We start from the raw sequence: 17,979 nt of genomic DNA, 5'->3' as shown, positions 1-17,979 counted from the left end.
TATTGATATGATCATAAGGTTGTTATCTTTCGATTTGTTAACGTGGTGTATCACCTTAATTGATTTGCGGATATTGTACCAAGTTTGCATCCCAGGAAGAAGTCCAACTTGATCATGGTGTATGATATTTTTAATGTATCGCTGATTTCGGTTTGCTAAAATTTTGTTGAGGATTTTTGCATCAATGTTCATAAGAGATATCGGCCTATAGTTTTCTCTTTTTCTGTAATGTCTTTGCCTGGTTTTGGAATCCAGGTAATCATGATCTCATAAAAGGAGTTAGCGAGCCTTTCCTCTTCTTGAATTTTTTGGAATACTTTGAGAAGAATAGGTGATCATTCTTCTTTGAATGTTTGGTAAAATTTTCCTATGAAACCATCTGGTCTAGGACTTTTGTTTTTTGGAAGGTTTTTTGATTACTGATTCTATTTCATTGATGGTAATCTGTCAGTTCAGATGTTCTGATTCTTCTTGACTCAGACTTGGGAGATTGTATGTTTCTAGGAATGTGTCCATTTCTTCCAGATTGTCCAATTTCTTGGCATATAATTGCTCGTAGTATTTTCTTATGATCCTTTGTATTTCTGTGGAGTCCGTGGTTATTTCTCCTCTTTCATTTCTGTTTTTATTTATTTGGGTCTTCTCTCTTTTTTACTGGCTGAGTCTGGCTAAGGGTCTGTCAATTGTGTTTATCCTTTCAAAGAACTAGCTCTTGGTTTCATTAATCTTTTGTATTGTTTTTATAGACTCTATTTCGTTTATTTCCACTCTGATCTTTATTATTCCTTTCCTTCTATTCATTTTGGGCTTTGTTTGCTGTTCTTTTTCTAATTCTTTTAATTGTAAGATTAGATTGTTTATTTGAGTCGTTTCTTGTTTCTTGAGGTAGGCCTGTACTGCTATGGATTTCCCTCTTAGGACTGCTTTCACTGTGATTCATAAATTTTGAGTTGTGTTTTCATTTTCATTGGTCTCTAGGTATCTTTTGATTTCTTCCTTGATCTCATTGATAAGCCATTCATTGTTTAGTATCATGTTACTTAGCCTCCATGTATTTGTGTATTTTCCAGTTTTTTTCTTGTAGTTGATTTCTAGTTTCATATCGTGATCAGAAAAGATGGTTGTTATGATTTCGATCTTCTTAAATTTACTGAGACTTAATTTGTGTCCTAACATGTGGTCTATCCTAGAAAATGTTCCATGTGCACTGGAGAAGAATGTATATTTTGTTGCTTTGGGATAAAATGCTCTGAAAATATCTATTAGGTCCATCTGTTCTAGTGTATCTTTTAGGCCCATTGTTTCCTTGCTGATTCTTTGCCTGGAAGATCTGTCCATTGGTGTCAATGGGTGTTAACGTCTCCTACTATGAGTGTATTACTATTGATCTCTCCTTTTATGTCAGTTAATAATTGCTTTATATATGTAGGTGCTCCTATTTGGGGTGCTATATGTTTACTAGGGTTATGTCCTCTTGATTTATCAGTCCCTTTATTATTATGTAATGTCCTTTTTTATCTTTATTATAGTCTTTGTTTTAAAGTCTATTTTATCTGATATAAATATTGCTACCCTGGCTTTTTTTTTTTTCATTTCCATTTGCGTGAAATATCTTTTTCATCTCTTTACTTTCAGTCTGTGAGTGTCGTTTGATCTGAACTGCGTGTCTTGTAGACAGCATATGCATCGGCCTTGTTTTCTTATCCATTTGGTTACCCTATGTCTTATGATTGGAGCATTTAATCCGTTTACATTTAAAGTGACTACTGATAGGAACATCGTTACTGCCATTTTATTATTCATGTTTGTTATTTCTATTTCACCAGGTAGGCATGAAAAAAATCTCATCTCTTTATGAGCTGATTGAGGTTTCTAGTATAGTGATTAACTACATGAACTATTGGCCAAGATAAGCATACTCCGGCTGATGCAAATTCAGGCTTAAATACTATTGATTTCAAGTGGGTAACATCGACATTTTGCGTCCACAGATCAATCCTTCTTTACCATCACAAAAGCAGGCTAGACAACACTCTTTAGCCTAAAATATCCCTGTACCTTCTGTGTCATCTTTAGAAGTGTCAAGTTCAACTACCATGTACTCTAGAGTGGCAATCATAGTGACCTTAACTGGCCAAATCAAGTACATGTCACAGCCACAGACCAGCCTGAAATAAGGAAAAAACCTACTTTCTCCCAGGACAAACACCAAGGGTCCTCAAAGTCCAAAGCTCACCAAAGGTAGCCCTAAAAATTGTAGGAAACATAAAGGTACATGGGAATTATATAAAATCTCTAATTTGTGTTTTTCACGAGGGCCCAAGTGTCTGAATGAACCTATGTGCTCTTTGTCTATGATACTATAAGCCATCTTCCTCCTAACTAGAAACAAGCAGTCCTTTGCTTATTCTTATTTTCTACTATTTGTCCTTGTGACATCATTATATTTACATATTTTTCAATAGGATCTCCATTCAAAGCATCAATCCAGGCCCCAGTTCCCAGCACTATAATATTACAGGTTACGTGCTCCTCCCCATTAAGCAGGAAAATTATCCAAAATATGCAAATAATACAAAAAAATTAGGAAGACTCAATATTGTCAAGATGCCAGTTCTTTCCAACTTGATCTATTATAGATCTAATGCAATCTATGGACTTCGGGTGATAATGATATGTCGTTACAGGTTCGCTGATTAATTGTAACAAACGTACCACTCTGGTGTGGGATGTCAGTAGTGTGGGAGATTATGAGTGTGAGGGGCACAAGGTATATTGGAAAGGTATGTACTTTTCATTCAATTTTGCTGTAACCTAAAATCGCTCTAAACATTAAATTTATTAATTAAAAATAACATAAAATGATGACTGCATAACTTTGTAATAGCTATGTCTGCCATGAATTTCCTTATTTGGAAATAAGGTCCCACTCTGAGGTCCTGGAGTTTGGGACTTCACCATATGAATTTTGGGAGGACACAATTCAATCCATGACAATCTTAAACAATTAAAGGTAGTAATTTCTGTTTATTTCTGTATTCTCCCACAGAGATTTCTTATAGTCCATATCAAAAACTTCATTGACCCAAGAATGGGAATTCAGAGAAGCTATTGAATTCTGGGTGTCTGTAAAAATTAGGATGCTCGTGGCCGTGAGTACCAAAAGGATGCCTCAATGTCAGCCATGTGAGCCTTCAGATCATTAAATTCCCAGCTTACATCTGCAACCACACGAGAAAACCCAAAAAAGAACTCCCCATTTTCTGACTTACAAAATTGTGAACAGAATAAAATGGTTCTTAGAAGCCAATATGTTTGGGGTAATTGGTTACACTAAAGTAGTAATCTAACAGGGAGAAGTATCTAGATTACATAAAGAACGTCTGTGAAGCATAAAAAAGGAGAAACTTCCCAACTACAAAATAAGGAAAAAAACTTTATTAAGAATTTCCCAAAAAAGGATTCAGAAATGGCTCCCTAACTACAGTATTAAACCTCATTTATAATCAGAGAAATTAAAAGCACAATGAAACGACAATTGGCATCACTCCGAATTGGTGACATTTAAGTCACATAACATGAAATGTTATGTGAGGATGTGGAGATTGATGGAGGTATAAATTGGTACGGCAACCTCGAAAACAATCTGGCAATATCTCTTAAAACTGAAGATAATCTCTGATCTAGCAATGCCACTGCTGGATACATATCTTAGTGAAACTCTCCAAGAATATTCGAAGCAGCATTGTTTGTGACAGCTAAAAATGGGAAGCAACTTAAATATCTGTCAAAGGGAAGATTGATATATACATTTTCGTACACACATTCCCATGATGAGATACTACCCAAAAGTGAAAACCGATGAATCAGACTTCCGTGTATCAAAATGGTGATTCTCATAAACATAATGATTACTTATGCAGCAGATGAATGTGGAGAATATGATGCAATTTATATAAAGTTTAAAATATGAGAATACAATATTACCAAGTGTTTAAGGGTATATTTATGTGCAGTGGAAGTACAAAGAAATGCAAATACAGAACGGAGCATCCCTCTATGGAGCAGAGAGTGGGAAGCGATTGGAAGGAGTATGCAAAGGGGTTAACTTCATTGACAGTGTTTTGTGTCTTAGATACTACTATGGAAGTATCGGTTGCACTTTTCTTTATGGCCCTCTGTGTGTTAAGTATTGCAGAATGTACTTTTTAAAGTATGTAATTACCAGAACCTTTTGAAAAAAAATCCCCAGATTTGTATCAGACCTAGCAGATCAGACTTTCCGGAGGTGGGGCCCAGGAATCTGCCTCCTGGGTGACTCTGACACTGCTGATCTAAGCCAGGGGAAGGCCACCGCAGTGGAGGTGGCCTCCTTCATTCTCTATTACGCTTTTCACTTTATAAGTGACATTTATTCATCAGTTCCCCAATTTTGCTGTCTTCATGCTGGCTAGCATGCAAGGTGATGGAGACATCACTTTGGGAAGGAGGGAGGAAGTGACTGAGGCCTGTGTGCTCCTACCTGTTCTCTCCACCTCCTCCTCACATCCTCCTGTGAGCAGGCCTTTCCCTAGCTACACGAGGTTGGCTTGTGATTGTTGTCCAGGTGAGGCTTGTCTACTCAGCCAGGTCTGCATATCTGCCTTTTACTGCGTGTGGTGTAGATGTGTCCACACGCCTTTCCACCCCACATTCGGATGGCACGTTCTGCGCATGTGCCTGCCAGCTTTCAGGGAGGGTCCAGGGAGCAATGACCCTTAGGGGCTTTTCCCTGGTCAGTCTTCCTACAAATCTTTATAGGAGTTATTTATTACCCCTCACCAGCCTTCAGGGAGGTTGGTATTAACATTACCCTTATGAGTCATGAGGCTGAGAGAGGTTAAGGCACATGTTCAAGACCATGCACCTTATTTCATGTAGAGCTGAAATCAGATCCTAGATTGTTCCCCATAGCCCTTTGAGTAGACTTGCAACCATTTCTTCCTTGGTGGCTTTATCCACACAGAATTCCCTTCCATTATTTCTTTCTGCTCACAATCCCTGGCACTTTTATGAGAGAGGAAATTGGCTCAACTTCAGATTAGCGGTTTCCTTCTGCTTGATCAGGTAGGAAAAGCGCAAAACTGTGTAAAATTGTCTTCCCCCAAAAGTGATAATTTGCTTTCCATGGCATATGGAATGGGACATTGTCAGGAGTGATTTGATAGTCTACCATGTATGACTTTTTCCTTATACATCTCAGAGGGTACTAAGAATTCATCTCTCATAAAACACTCGATTGCCAATTTCTAAATCAGCTTTCTATGATCCTAAAAACGCAATGAAATAGCATGGTGATCTGAAGGACCACATCCTGGTCTGAGTTTGCCACTCTGCAGGCTCAACCATCTATTCAACTTACAGGGACAAAAATTGAGGCTAAGAGGAGGGACATGACCAGCTCAAAGTCACACAGTAAGTAAATGGCAAAGTTATGAGAACTCGAGGAGAGATGTTCAGAATCACCAAGGCAAAGGAGGCATCTGGAATTTCTCTGGGAAGAACCATGTAGAGGCGCCAGCCAGGAGCAGTGAAGCAGATCTGTTGATGTCTTGGATATCAAGAAAGAAGGATTTGGGAACAACAGTTTCGAGGTGGTAGTTTTAAAATATTCAGTTTGAAAGTTTCAAACCATTTTGTAATTGGAGTTAACCTTTGCCCTGGTTTAGGGCTATTCCAGTCAGTGCCCAAAGGACAGTGAAGAATATTAATATTGTCTCCTCTGCTCAAATATAAGACTTCTGAAGCCAGTAAAAATGTCTTATTTACTTTTATGTCCTGGGACCCGATGGATACAGAACAACCCACAGCCCAGAAACCAAGAAAAAGACAACCCAAAGGGGGTAGGTTGTAAGCGGAGAAGCAGCTTCTCAAAAAACATGGACGTGCAGTGTACAAAATGGGAAACGCCGCAGCCCAGATGGACACTAGGTCACCCTCTTTGTAGCAGGCTACTGGCCACAAGGCAGCGAGACACTTCGGCCCATCCTGCACCCTCAGCGGCCTAAGCCTGCAGCCTGCAGCCCCCAAGCGAGGGGCGGGCAGAGCAGGCCGAGGCCTGTGCGAGCGCACACGTGCGCAGGTGGCATCTACTCCACGGAATCTCACCTGGTGCCCCTCTAGCGCAGGTGCTCCCCGCCTAGCCTTGGGACAAGACCAGTGCTGGGGGCGGCGCACGGGGAAAGGCGAGGGGGCGGGAAGAGCAGCGGAGAAGCCCCAGAGGCTCCCCGGCCCTGGCCCGAACTCGGCTCAGCGCTAGCCAGCGCACCTCAGGCCCGTCCAGCGGCTCTCCGGGGGCTACCGCAGGGGCCACCCCGGGGGCCGCTCGCCACGCCGACTTGCCGAGGGCACGTTCCGGGAGGGGCGGGGGCGGGGCAGGGTCCCCCATGGGCGCAAAGACTCTCAGACCCCGGGAGTCCCCACGCGGGCCGGCGCCCCCTCGGGGGCGGGGAAAGGAGCAGGTGACGTCACCCGAGATCCCCGGGCGCCCGCAGCGGGGTGACAGCCCCGCCGCGTGACCCGCGCGCGCCAATGGGCCGGCGGTCACCGGGGCGACGCGGAGGGTCCACGCTCCGCCGCCGCTGCGCGCCCGCGCGGACTCCGCAGTGCAGAGCGCGCTGGCGGCGAGCAGGCGCCTGCGCGCTGACCCACGTGCGCCGCTGCCAGAGGGACCGCGAGAGGAGGAGGGACAGGCAGCGACAGAGAGAGGCAGCGACGGCGAGCGCGCGCCAGGGACAGACGGACGCCCGCTCCCACGGCCGCTGCGCGCAGCCCCGCGCCCCTCCTGCTGGGACCCCGATCGGGACGGACCGCGCCCCAGAGGAACGGACCCGACCCGACTCGGGAAGGGTGAGCTTGTCTGCCGGACGCGCGGACGCCCTCCGCCCTGCCCAGCGGGACTGGGGCGGCCAGCCCGGGCGCGGAGCGGCGCGGGGAGCGGGCGTCGGCCGCTGCGGGCCTGCGGAGGGCCGGGGTCGGGCCTGGGTCGCAGGGGCGCCGCCGGGGGAGCCGGGCGGCTGGGGTCGGGAGGGCGTCGGCATTAACCTCGCTGTCGCCCCGTTCGTATTCACAGGCCGTGGACACCCGGGAAGTTCTCTGTGAGTCCGAGGCTCCCGCCCCGGTCCATCTCGCAGCCAGCGGCAGCCCGGTCCGCGCCAGGAACCGTCTCTGGTCCGTGGCGTGAGCCCCGCGCTGGTGGAAGTTGCGGACGATGGCGGTGACGATGCTGCAGGACTGGTGCCGGTGGATGGGCGTCAGCGCTCGCAGGGGCCTGCTCATCCTGGGCATCCCGGAGGACTGCGATGAAGCCGAACTGCAAGAGTCCCTGGAGGCCGCCCTGTGGCCCATGGGCCACTTTACCGTGCTGGGCAAAGTATTCCGCGAGGAGGACAATGCCACCGCGGCCCTGGTGGAGCTCGACCGCGAAGTCAACTACGCTTTGGTCCCCAGGGAGATCCCGGGCACCGGGGGTCCCTGGAGCGTGGTCTTCGTGCCCCGTTGCTCAGGCGAGGAGTTTCTCGGTCGCGTGTTCCGCTTCCTGGAGCAACAGGGCCAGACGGTGGAGAGCGTGGCCGGCGCCCTGGGGCTAGGGCTGCGCAGGGTGTGCTGGCTCCGGTCGCTCAGTCAGGCGGTCCAGCCCTGGGTGGAGACCGTGCGGTACCAGCGCCTGGGTGTGTTCTCCGGGAGGGAGCAGCCGTTCCCGGGGGAGGATTCCTTCGAGACCTGGCTAGACCACACCGCCGACATGCTGCACGTGTGGCAAGGGGTCTCGGAAAGGGAGAGGAGGCGGAGGCTGATAGAAGGCCTTCGAGGGACTGCCCTGCAGCTCGTGCTCGGGCTCCTGGCGGAGAACCCTGCCAGGACGGCACGAGACTGCCTGGGGGCCCTCGTCCAGGTGTTCGGGGACACCGAGTCCCAGGCGACCCTCCGGGTGAAGTGCCTGACCGCTCAGCAGCAGTCAGGCGAGCGGCTCTCGGCTTTCGTGTTGCGGCTGGAAGTCCTGCTGCAGAAAGCCGTGGAGAAGGGGGCTCTGGCCAGAGCCTCCGTGGACCACGTGCGCCTGAGGCAGGTGCTCACCAGGGCCAACCTTATTGAGCCCCTGGACGAAGCCCTGAGGAAGCTGAGATTGGTGGGGAGGGCTCCGACTTTCCTGGAGATGCTGGGGCTGGTTCGCGAGTCTGAGGCATGGGAGGCCAGTCTGGCCAGGAGCGAGAGAGCCCAGGCAAGAGGAGGGGCTGATGCCGGGACAAGTGCCCAGGCTGATGCCAGAGCCGAAGCTAAGGCAGAGGATGGCACGGTGCAGGAGGACAGTGAGGACCGTGCCGCCGTCCCCGCGGGCCTAGATCAGGCAGGACCCTCAGAGGCCCCCGGGGGCCCCACCCTTGCCCACATGGGCGATGCTTCTGGGGCGGGCCCAGGAGGTCCTGGTGGGGCAGAGGGCCTGGCCCTCGCACGACACGCCGAGGCCGAGGAGGCTGAGGAGTTTCTCCCCCAGGAGGGACTCAAGCCCATCCCGGAGGAGTCAGGAAACGAGGACGGGGACGGGGAGATGAGTCCCCCGGAGTCCTCCTCGGACAAATAGGCTCAGAAGGCCCAGCGGCCTCCTCTCCCCTGGGGCGGCAGAGCCCTGGAGGCGGGGGAGGGGAGGCCAGGCCAGGGAGGCCTGGGGAGCGGGGCCCAGGGTAGAGCCTACCCGGCCCAGACCAAAACCCCAGGCCCCCAACTACCCAAAGGGTCCATGACCACCACCATCAGCCTTTCCAAGTGACCACGATGACCACGTGTGACACCAATGCGAAGGGGGAGAGGTGTCCGTGGGGCAGGCCGCTCCCCGTACTGGGAAGCCCCCAGCCCATTGCTCTGTAGCCCCCATAGTGAACCACGTGTCAAGTGATCACACCCCCTCTCACACTCACACACACTAGCCGAGGTTCCTGTGCAGAGTCCCCAGGTGCGCGTGCACCTGGCCGGGTGTCCTGGCCTACCTACCGGGGCAGCCCCCTCTCTGCCCCGTGCTGTGAGCTTCACCGCCAGCCAGCGCTCCACTCGCTCTCATCCTTGTCGCGAGCTCGGTCTCTGCTTTCTCAGTGTACTTAGGCCAAGCGCCGCTTGTCCTTGTGGAGATGTGTGTTCTGCTTTCAGCAGCCCCCCCCCATCCCGGACACCCCGAGCCCAGTCCCAGGAGACGGCAGGAAAGATGGACGAGGGCGTGGCCGACGCTCACCCGTGACCTCGGGAAGGAAGAACCGGACCAGGGACGGAGGGAGACTGCCGGAGTCTCCACGAGGACTGTGCTCTGATGTGCCACCCTGTTGTTCCTTGTGACTCAGTTTCCTCGGCTTGGTGGAATGTCCCCTGCTGTGTTTTCCAGCGTCCTGTGACTGTCCCGTGCGTGCCATAGGGCCGGGCCCGGCCCCAGCATGTCGGCCAGAGGGGAAGGAGTGCCCTGCAGGGAGTGGACGTCACCAGCGTCCGTCGTCCTGTACAGAACGATCGTGGGGCCCCTCAGGGAGGGGGACTATGGCGGAGGGGGAGGGCCGAGGTAGAGGGGGCACCTGAGGCACCCCCGCGGGGACCTTGGGAGGAGGGGGGCTGAGACCTCTTGGCTGTAGTGGCTGTTAGAAGTTCCTATCTGCGTTGGCTTTCTTTCTTCAATGGTTTCAATAAAGGTTTTTCTTCAATAAATTTCATTAAACGTTTCAGCTGGGTCTCGCCTCTGCTGTGGGAAATGGAGGGTGGCTGCTTGGGGCGGGGTTGGGGACAACGGTGGCCTGGGACTCTGAGTCAACATTGGGCTATGGAGGGGTTAGAGTCCATAAGGGCCGTGAGGGCCTCTTGTCTGGAAATCGTGGGGACCGTCAGTGGCTGATTGGGTCCCCAGGGAACTTGGGGAGCTCCCAGGAATAAGGGAGTTAGACATGGAAGAGAGGGGCAGCAGGCAGGACTGGAGGTCCTGGGATTCCTGGCAGGGGCGTGGGGGCTCGGGGGCTCGGGGTGCCCCGTCAGTCAGGGATGTCACGTGTGCAGTCCCAGAGACCGGCCACGCACAGGGGTCCAAGCGTGAGGTAGGCACTTCTGCTGTGAGCTCGGTGCAGCACTCCAGGGTCGGCCGGGGTGCGTTGCCAGCCCACCCGGACCAGTTGACAAGTGGCCAAGTTTGGCGTAGCCACTGAGAGACACGTGGGGGCCTGGGGGTGTGCTGGCTGAAGAGAAGGGAGTTTGTGTGAGAGGCTGCTCGTGTGTGGGGCTATTTGGTGGGTTTTAAATCCTACGACTGTGAGGCAGCCACTTTCCCCCCACCCCCTCCCATGGACGGAAGACTCGAGGAAGGCCTCACCCTGGACCCTGGGAATCGGCCCGCCTCCTCCTGGGGCTGGCACAGGAAAGAGGTCCCTGGGCCAGCGCCAGGCTTCTGGAGGCCACCCCTCCCAGCCTTTTGTCCTGTCTGAAACAGCCCCTCCCCGCCATAGCGGTCATTTAGAAAGATGCGTGTGCAGCTTCCTCCCTGTCGCCTCCTTTTTCCTTTGCCTGTTTGGTGCAAGCCTCTTGGATGGGGTGCTCGCCACCACCATGATCTGCCTATCCGTGCTAGCTAACATTGGCCAGCCTCAGTTTAGCCACTGAGAGACTTGCAGGGAACCACGAAAAGTGATGGCTGAGGAATGGAGGGTCGGCCAGGTGGGGTTTGATAGTGCTTATGCCTTGTTGCGTGGAGGAGAGGCAGGATGGTCAGCCCAAGCATCCCACAGAGGGGCTACTTGTGCCCTACCTGACGTGTAACACTGTCCAATACTCCGAGACACCATATCCAAACTATAGCAGTGTCTAGCGAAGGCCCAGTTCAGCAGCTCCTCGGTCACATGCAGAGCATGGGGGAGTCCAAGAGTGGCCAAGCGCAGTAAAATCCACCCATGGGATGAGGCCAAGTCACTTAGGGCCTACGAGACTGGAGCCATTACACTCATGATATCATGTAGATGTCTGCCATACGTGATCAGCAGGAATCCCTACTGGCCCCCCACCCCCACCCCAGCAGGCCCCCACCTCCATTTCCCACAGCAGAGGCGAGACCCAGCTGAAACGTTTAATGAAATTTATTGAAGAAAAACCTTTATTGAAACCATTGAAGAAAGAAAGCCAACGCAGATAGGAACTTCTAACAGCCACTACAGCCAAGAGGTCTCAGCCCCCCTCCTCCCAAGGTCCCCGCGGGGGTGCCTCAGGTGCCCCCTCTACCTCGGCCCTCCCCCTCCGCCATAGTCCCCCTCCCTGAGGGGCCCCACGATCGTTCTGTACAGGACGACGGACGCTGGTGACGTCCACTCCCTGCAGGGCACTCCTTCCCCTCTGGCCGACATGCTGGGGCCGGGCCCGGCCCTATGGCACGCACGGGACAGTCACAGGACGCTGGAAAACACAGCAGGGGACATTCCACCAAGCCGAGGAAACTGAGTCACAAGGAACAACAGGGTGGCACATCAGAGCACAGTCCTCGTGGAGACTCCGGCAGTCTCCCTCCGTCCCTGGTCCGGTTCTTCCTTCCCGAGGTCACGGGTGAGCGTCGGCCACGCCCTCGTCCATCTTTCCTGCCGTCTCCTGGGACTGGGCTCGGGGTGTCCGGGATGGGGGGGCGCTGCTGAAAGCAGAACACACATCTCCACAAGGACAAGCGGCGCTTGGCCTAAGTACACTGAGAAAGCAGAGACCGAGCTCACGACAAGGATGAGAGCGAGCGGAGCGCTGGCTGGCGGTGAAGCTCACAGCACGGGGCAGAGAGGGGGCTGCCCCGGTAGGTAGGCCAGGACACCCGGCCAGGTGCACGCACACCTGGGGACTCTGCACAGGAACCTCGGCTAGTGTGTGTGAGTGTGAGAGGGGGTGTGATCACTTGACACGTGGTTCACTATGGGGGCTACAGAGCAATGGGCTGGGGGCTTCCCAGTACGGGGAGCGGCCTGCCCCACGGACACCTCTCCCCCTTCGCATTGGTGTCACACGTGGTCATCGTGGTCACTTGGAAAGGCTGATGGTGGTGGTCATGGACCCTTTGGGTAGTTGGGGGCCTGGGGTTTTGGTCTGGGCCGGGTAGGCTCTACCCTGGGCCCCGCTCCCCAGGCCTCCCTGGCCTGGCCTCCCCTCCCCCGCCTCCAGGGCTCTGCCGCCCCAGGGGAGAGGAGGCCGCTGGGCCTTCTGAGCCTATTTGTCCGAGGAGGACTCCGGGGGACTCATCTCCCCGTCCCCGTCCTCGTTTCCTGACTCCTCCGGGATGGGCTTGAGTCCCTCCTGGGGGAGAAACTCCTCAGCCTCCTCGGCCTCGGCGTGTCGTGCGAGGGCCAGGCCCTCTGCCCCACCAGGACCTCCTGGGCCCGCCCCAGAAGCATCGCCCATGTGGGCAAGGGTGGGGCCCCCGGGGGCCTCTGAGGGTCCTGCCTGATCTAGGCCCGCGGGGACGGCGGCACGGTCCTCACTGTCCTCCTGCACCGTGCCATCCTCTGCCTTAGCTTCGGCTCTGGCATCAGCCTGGGCACTTGTCCCGGCATCAGCCCCTCCTCTTGCCTGGGCTCTCTCGCTCCTGGCCAGACTGGCCTCCCATGCCTCAGACTCGCGAACCAGCCCCAGCATCTCCAGGAAAGTCGGAGCCCTCCCCACCAATCTCAGCTTCCTCAGGGCTTCGTCCAGGGGCTCAATAAGGTTGGCCCTGGTGAGCACCTGCCTCAGGCGCACGTGGTCCACGGAGGCTCTGGCCAGAGCCCCCTTCTCCACGGCTTTCTGCAGCAGGACTTCCAGCCGCAACACGAAAGCCGAGAGCCGCTCGCCTGACTGCTGCTGAGCGGTCAGGCACTTCACCCGGAGGGTCGCCTGGGACTCGGTGTCCCCGAACACCTGGACGAGGGCCCCCAGGCAGTCTCGTGCCGTCCTGGCAGGGTTCTCCGCCAGGAGCCCGAGCACGAGCTGCAGGGCAGTCCCTCGAAGGCCTTCTATCAGCCTCCGCCTCCTCTCCCTTTCCGAGACCCCTTGCCACACGTGCAGCATGTCGGCGGTGTGGTCTAGCCAGGTCTCGAAGGAATCCTCCCCCGGGAACGGCTGCTCCCTCCCGGAGAACACACCCAGGCGCTGGTACCGCACGGTCTCCACCCAGGGCTGGACCGCCTGACTGAGCGACCGGAGCCAGCACACCCTGCGCAGCCCTAGCCCCAGGGCGCCGGCCACGCTCTCCACCGTCTGGCCCTGTTGCTCCAGGAAGCGGAACACGCGACCGAGAAACTCCTCGCCTGAGCAACGGGGCACGAAGACCACGCTCCAGGGACCCCCGGTGCCCGGGATCTCCCTGGGGACCAAAGCGTAGTTGACTTCGCGGTCGAGCTCCACCAGGGCCGCGGTGGCATTGTCCTCCTCGCGGAATACTTTGCCCAGCACGGTAAAGTGGCCCATGGGCCACAGGGCGGCCTCCAGGGACTCTTGCAGTTCGGCTTCATCGCAGTCCTCCGGGATGCCCAGGATGAGCAGGCCCCTGCGAGCGCTGACGCCCATCCACCGGCACCAGTCCTGCAGCATCGTCACCGCCATCGTCCGCAACTTCCACCAGCGCGGGGCTCACGCCACGGACCAGAGACGGTTCCTGGCGCGGACCGGGCTGCCGCTGGCTGCGAGATGGACCGGGGCGGGAGCCTCGGACTCACAGAGAACTTCCCGGGTGTCCACGGCCTGTGAATACGAACGGGGCGACAGCGAGGTTAATGCCGACGCCCTCCCGACCCCAGCCGCCCGGCTCCCCCGGCGGCGCCCCTGCGACCCAGGCCCGACCCCGGCCCTCCGCAGGCCCGCAGCGGCCGACGCCCGCTCCCCGCGCCGCTCCGCGCCCGGGCTGGCCGCCCCAGTCCCGCTGGGCAGGGCGGAGGGCGTCCGCGCGTCCGGCAGACAAGCTCACCCTTCCCGAGTCGGGTCGGGTCCGTTCCTCTGGGGCGCGGTCCGTCCCGATCGGGGTCCCAGCAGGAGGGGCGCGGGGCTGCGCGCAGCGGCCGTGGGAGCGGGCGTCCGTCTGTCCCTGGCGCGCGCTCGCCGTCGCTGCCTCTCTCTGTCGCTGCCTGTCCCTCCTCCTCTCGCGGTCCCTCTGGCAGCGGCGCACGTGGGTCAGCGCGCAGGCGCCTGCTCGCCGCCAGCGCGCTCTGCACTGCGGAGTCCGCGCGGGCGCGCAGCGGCGGCGGAGCGTGGACCCTCCGCGTCGCCCCGGTGACCGCCGGCCCATTGGCGCGCGCGGGTCACGCGGCGGGGCTGTCACCCCGCTGCGGGCGCCCGGGGATCTCGGGTGACGTCACCTGCTCCTTTCCCCGCCCCCGAGGGGGCGCCGGCCCGCGTGGGGACTCCCGGGGTCTGAGAGTCTTTGCGCCCATGGGGGACCCTGCCCCGCCCCCGCCCCTCCCGGAACGTGCCCTCGGCAAGTCGGCGTGGCGAGCGGCCCCCGGGGTGGCCCCTGCGGTAGCCCCCGGAGAGCCGCTGGACGGGCCTGAGGTGCGCTGGCTAGCGCTGAGCCGAGTTCGGGCCAGGGCCGGGGAGCCTCTGGGGCTTCTCCGCTGCTCTTCCCGCCCCCTCGCCTTTCCCCGTGCGCCGCCCCCAGCACTGGTCTTGTCCCAAGGCTAGGCGGGGAGCACCTGCGCTAGAGGGGCACCAGGTGAGATTCCGTGGAGTAGATGCCACCTGCGCACGTGTGCGCTCGCACAGGCCTCGGCCTGCTCTGCCCGCCCCTCGCTTGGGGGCTGCAGGCTGCAGGCTTAGGCCGCTGAGGGTGCAGGATGGGCCGAAGCCTCTCGCTCCACAGGTGCCGGCGCCCGGCCTCAGGGAGGACGCCGTGGCTTTTCCCATTTAGCTTTTTCCAAGTCCCAATTACAAGAATCGGCTTCTGCTACTTAAAGCATAACCCCTTGGGTCTTATCTACTGTGTGTTTTGGGGAGTTCCTTGCCCCTTATCCAGGCTTCAGTGAAATAACAGAATTGGGGGCTCTGTCTGAGAGTGTTTATGAGAGATCCGGTCTGCTGGGAGTGGGGTGCTGAACGTGACTCCTGTTCCTTGTGCCCTGGCTAGCCTAATGGGCTCTGTGGCAATGCTCTCTTGGGCCATCAGGGAAGCGCGGATGTTGTGCCTCTCCGGAGACCTCTGCCTGTCTGACTCGCAGTAAGGCTTCTTCATTGGGACGGACCTTGCCCCGCCCTTTTTTTTGCCCCCTGGCCTAGACACTGCAGGGAGGCCATGCTGCTTCAGTTCAAAACACAGCTCCAGTCCCCGGGTCTTTCCATCCGGCTCCTGTCTTGTCAGGAGTCTGGGGCCATGCGAACAACCCCTCCACCAGTTAGATGGCAGGCAAGTTCCTTTGGAGTCACACCTCCCAATGTTGTTGCCTGCCCTCCTCTTTCCTTGCCTGGCATCTGAGCAGACATCCTCTTCTGCGTTCTGCTTTTCCCACTCAAGCTTTACTGCTCAGGGTTCCTCCGATCATCCAGCTTGCTCATGCTCCTGGTTGAATCACAGCCCTAGTTTTTTTGTCTATGATCTTATGGATGGGTATTCAGGCTGTTCTCATTCTTTGGCAGTTACAGACACTGCTGCCAGCAGCACCTCATGCATACCTGTCTGAGCCATAACAGGCTCTGGCACATACACCACGAAGTGGTTTTCCTAGGACTTGGGCTGTGCCCATTGCCGCCACGAGCAGGCATTGCTAATCTGTTATCTCCCGTGAGTGGCTGAATCTATGTTCACTCTCACTAGCAGTATGGGAGTGGTCGTGTGTCCCAGAGCCTGAGTAGCCTTTGGTCTTGTCCAGACTTGACCATTTGCCCACTCCGCGGGGAGAGACATTACCTCGTTACGATGTACTTTGCATTTCCCTAGTTGGCAGTGAGGTTGGGCATCTTCTCACAAGTTCGTCACCCATTCGTGGTTCCTCTACTGTGAATCTCCTTTGTTTATATCCTCCACACTGCTGAGAAGTATCGATGGCCTTTTTCTAGGAGGAAATTTCAAGCATCAAGGTCAAAGGCACTCTTATCTACCAGAAGCAGATCACACTGGAGTTGGTCTCATAGTTGGAGCTTGGCTTGCCCATATGGTCTAACTCTCACAGCTTTCCTACTTCTCGGGTGGTAAATGCTGGGTAAATGAAGAAACGTGGGTGTTCTGTTACAAACTTTTCCAAGTTGGCTTTGTGTGTGAACTCCCTTCCCTTCTTCCCATTGAGAGCCAAACCGGCCTATTGTACAAGTGAACTGCTGCTCTTAACACATCCTTGGAGAATTTCTGTTCACCGGATCTTGGTGTTAGTCCACCCGCCATGGCTTGCACCTCATTTTGTCCTCTTCGTTTCCGCCATGATTTGCCTGGGGTCCTCCCTTAGAGAGTGTGCTTCCATAGGAACATATGTGGGTCTTGTGTCACCAACTGTCAACTCATTTGTACTGTTTTCAGCCTCACCTCTTCCTACCTTCCTTCCTTCCACACCCGCTGACTCTCCGGCTCTGCCTCAGGGCACCCACTGCCTCCTCTGCCAGGGCTGGACTGCGATGCCGCAACTGCCTCTCCTTTGTTACCTCTAGACCCTCGTTTTGCTCCACCTGTCAGCACAGTTGACCCTCCTTCCTTCTCAAAACCCTTTCCTTTTTCATCTTCTGTAACATCCCATCTTCAGGCTGATCTCCCCTCTCTCTGCCTCCTTGTCCTTAGAACTCCCTCCTCCTCCTTTGCTCGAGTTTATTGCGGTGGAGGCGAACTCCCAGGCTCAGCCCTGGAATCCTCGACGTCCTCATCGGAGGGGCCATCTGCCTGCTGTTGACTCCAAATGTTCCTTTTCCACATGCTCATCAAACAGCCCACTTGGATGCCCCATGGGAATTTCAGAAGGAAGATGTCCAAACCAGAGCACTTCATCACCCTCAGCATGCTTGCTTCTTTTCCAGGCTTCTTCAAGGGCTCTGCCTTCCACCTGATTGCTCAAGTGAAGATGCCAGGATTCTTTGTTCTCTTTCCTTTATTCCTGACCCCAGTGTAACCCATCATCGATTATTGACTTTAGTCTGTGACCGTTGCCCTCTCCGTGTCTCTGTGGTCTCTGACCCCATCTCCTGCTCTTCCTGCCTCTACTCTGGCCCCTCTCTCTACTCCACTCCTGCCTACGTGGCAGCCAAGGCAAACTCTGTAACACCACCAGACTCCACTTCTCACCAGTGACAGATCCTCCCTGTGGCTTTCCATCTCCTTAGAGTAAACTTCAAAGTCCTCCCTGCTCGTTAACAGCCCCCCACCCTGGAAACTGGCCTCCTCTTCCCTCACCACCTACCTCCAGCCCCTGTCACCAGAGTCCTACTGCATTGGCCTTCTCGACTGGCCCCGAAGCACGCCCAGCTAACTCCCACCTGTAGCCTTTGCCTTCTCTCCTCCTCTGTATGGGACAATCCAGCCCAAGAATTTATAATGGTGCCAGCCTCTTAGTCTTCTTCTTGCTCATTCAAGTCAGCTGAAACGTTCCCTCCTCCCAGAGGACTCCTCTGCCTGGCCACCCGCATCACATGTGGACCCCAGAATACTCTTCATTCATAGTGACATTAGCAGCATTCATTGATGTATCATCACATGATAGATGCCGGTTTGGGTCATTGCTTTTGGCTTCAGGGGCTCCCTCGCCAGAGAACAAGCCCCCCAGGAGAAGGGGCCTTGCCTGTGTTTCTTGCCCCAGGATCCCCAGCGCATAGAACAGAATCTGGCCCAGAGAAGGCCCTTGCTGCCTTCTTTCGAGCAAATACCAGAATCTGTCAGCATTCTCCCATCTGCCAGGGACCTGGGACCTTTACTCCAAGGGCTATGGGGAGCCCCGATGGGTTTGAAGTGAGCTGAAGGCAAGGATCAGACCTGCTGTGTGGTAAACCGGGCATCAGGGGGGTCAAGCCTGGAGC

At 55.2% G+C, this 17,979-nt stretch overlaps 2 protein-coding genes across 2 annotated transcripts; one reads left to right on the top strand and one right to left on the bottom strand.

Annotated features, from left to right (window-relative positions):
* Positions 1-6,689: 6,689 nt before the first annotated feature.
* On the top strand, positions 6,690-8,620 carry LOC120614224 (paraneoplastic antigen-like protein 6B). The gene is made up of 2 exons (XM_039877004.1): positions 6,690-6,888; positions 7,112-8,620. The coding sequence occupies exon 2, from the start codon at positions 7,250-7,252 to the stop codon at positions 8,618-8,620; it is 1,371 nt and encodes a 456-aa protein (XP_039732938.1). The 5' UTR covers positions 6,690-6,888; positions 7,112-7,249.
* A 3,614-nt stretch (positions 8,621-12,234) lies between these two features.
* LOC120614223 (paraneoplastic antigen-like protein 6B) lies at positions 12,235-14,165 on the bottom strand. The gene is made up of 2 exons (XM_039877003.1): positions 13,967-14,165; positions 12,235-13,743 (listed from the first exon to the last, which is right to left on the bottom strand). Exon 2 carries the CDS (start codon positions 13,603-13,605, stop codon positions 12,235-12,237), a length of 1,371 nt encoding a protein of 456 aa, XP_039732937.1. The 5' UTR covers positions 13,606-13,743; positions 13,967-14,165.
* Positions 14,166-17,979: the final 3,814 nt, after the last annotated feature.

The sequence above is a fragment of the Pteropus medius genome, unplaced genomic scaffold, assembly GCF_902729225.1.
Source record: "Pteropus medius unplaced genomic scaffold, Ma_sr-lr_union100, whole genome shotgun sequence".
NCBI lineage: Eukaryota > Metazoa > Chordata > Mammalia > Chiroptera > Pteropodidae > Pteropus > Pteropus medius.
Note: the sequence above shows the minus strand (reverse complement) of the source record. Positions and strands in the feature narration are given on the sequence as shown.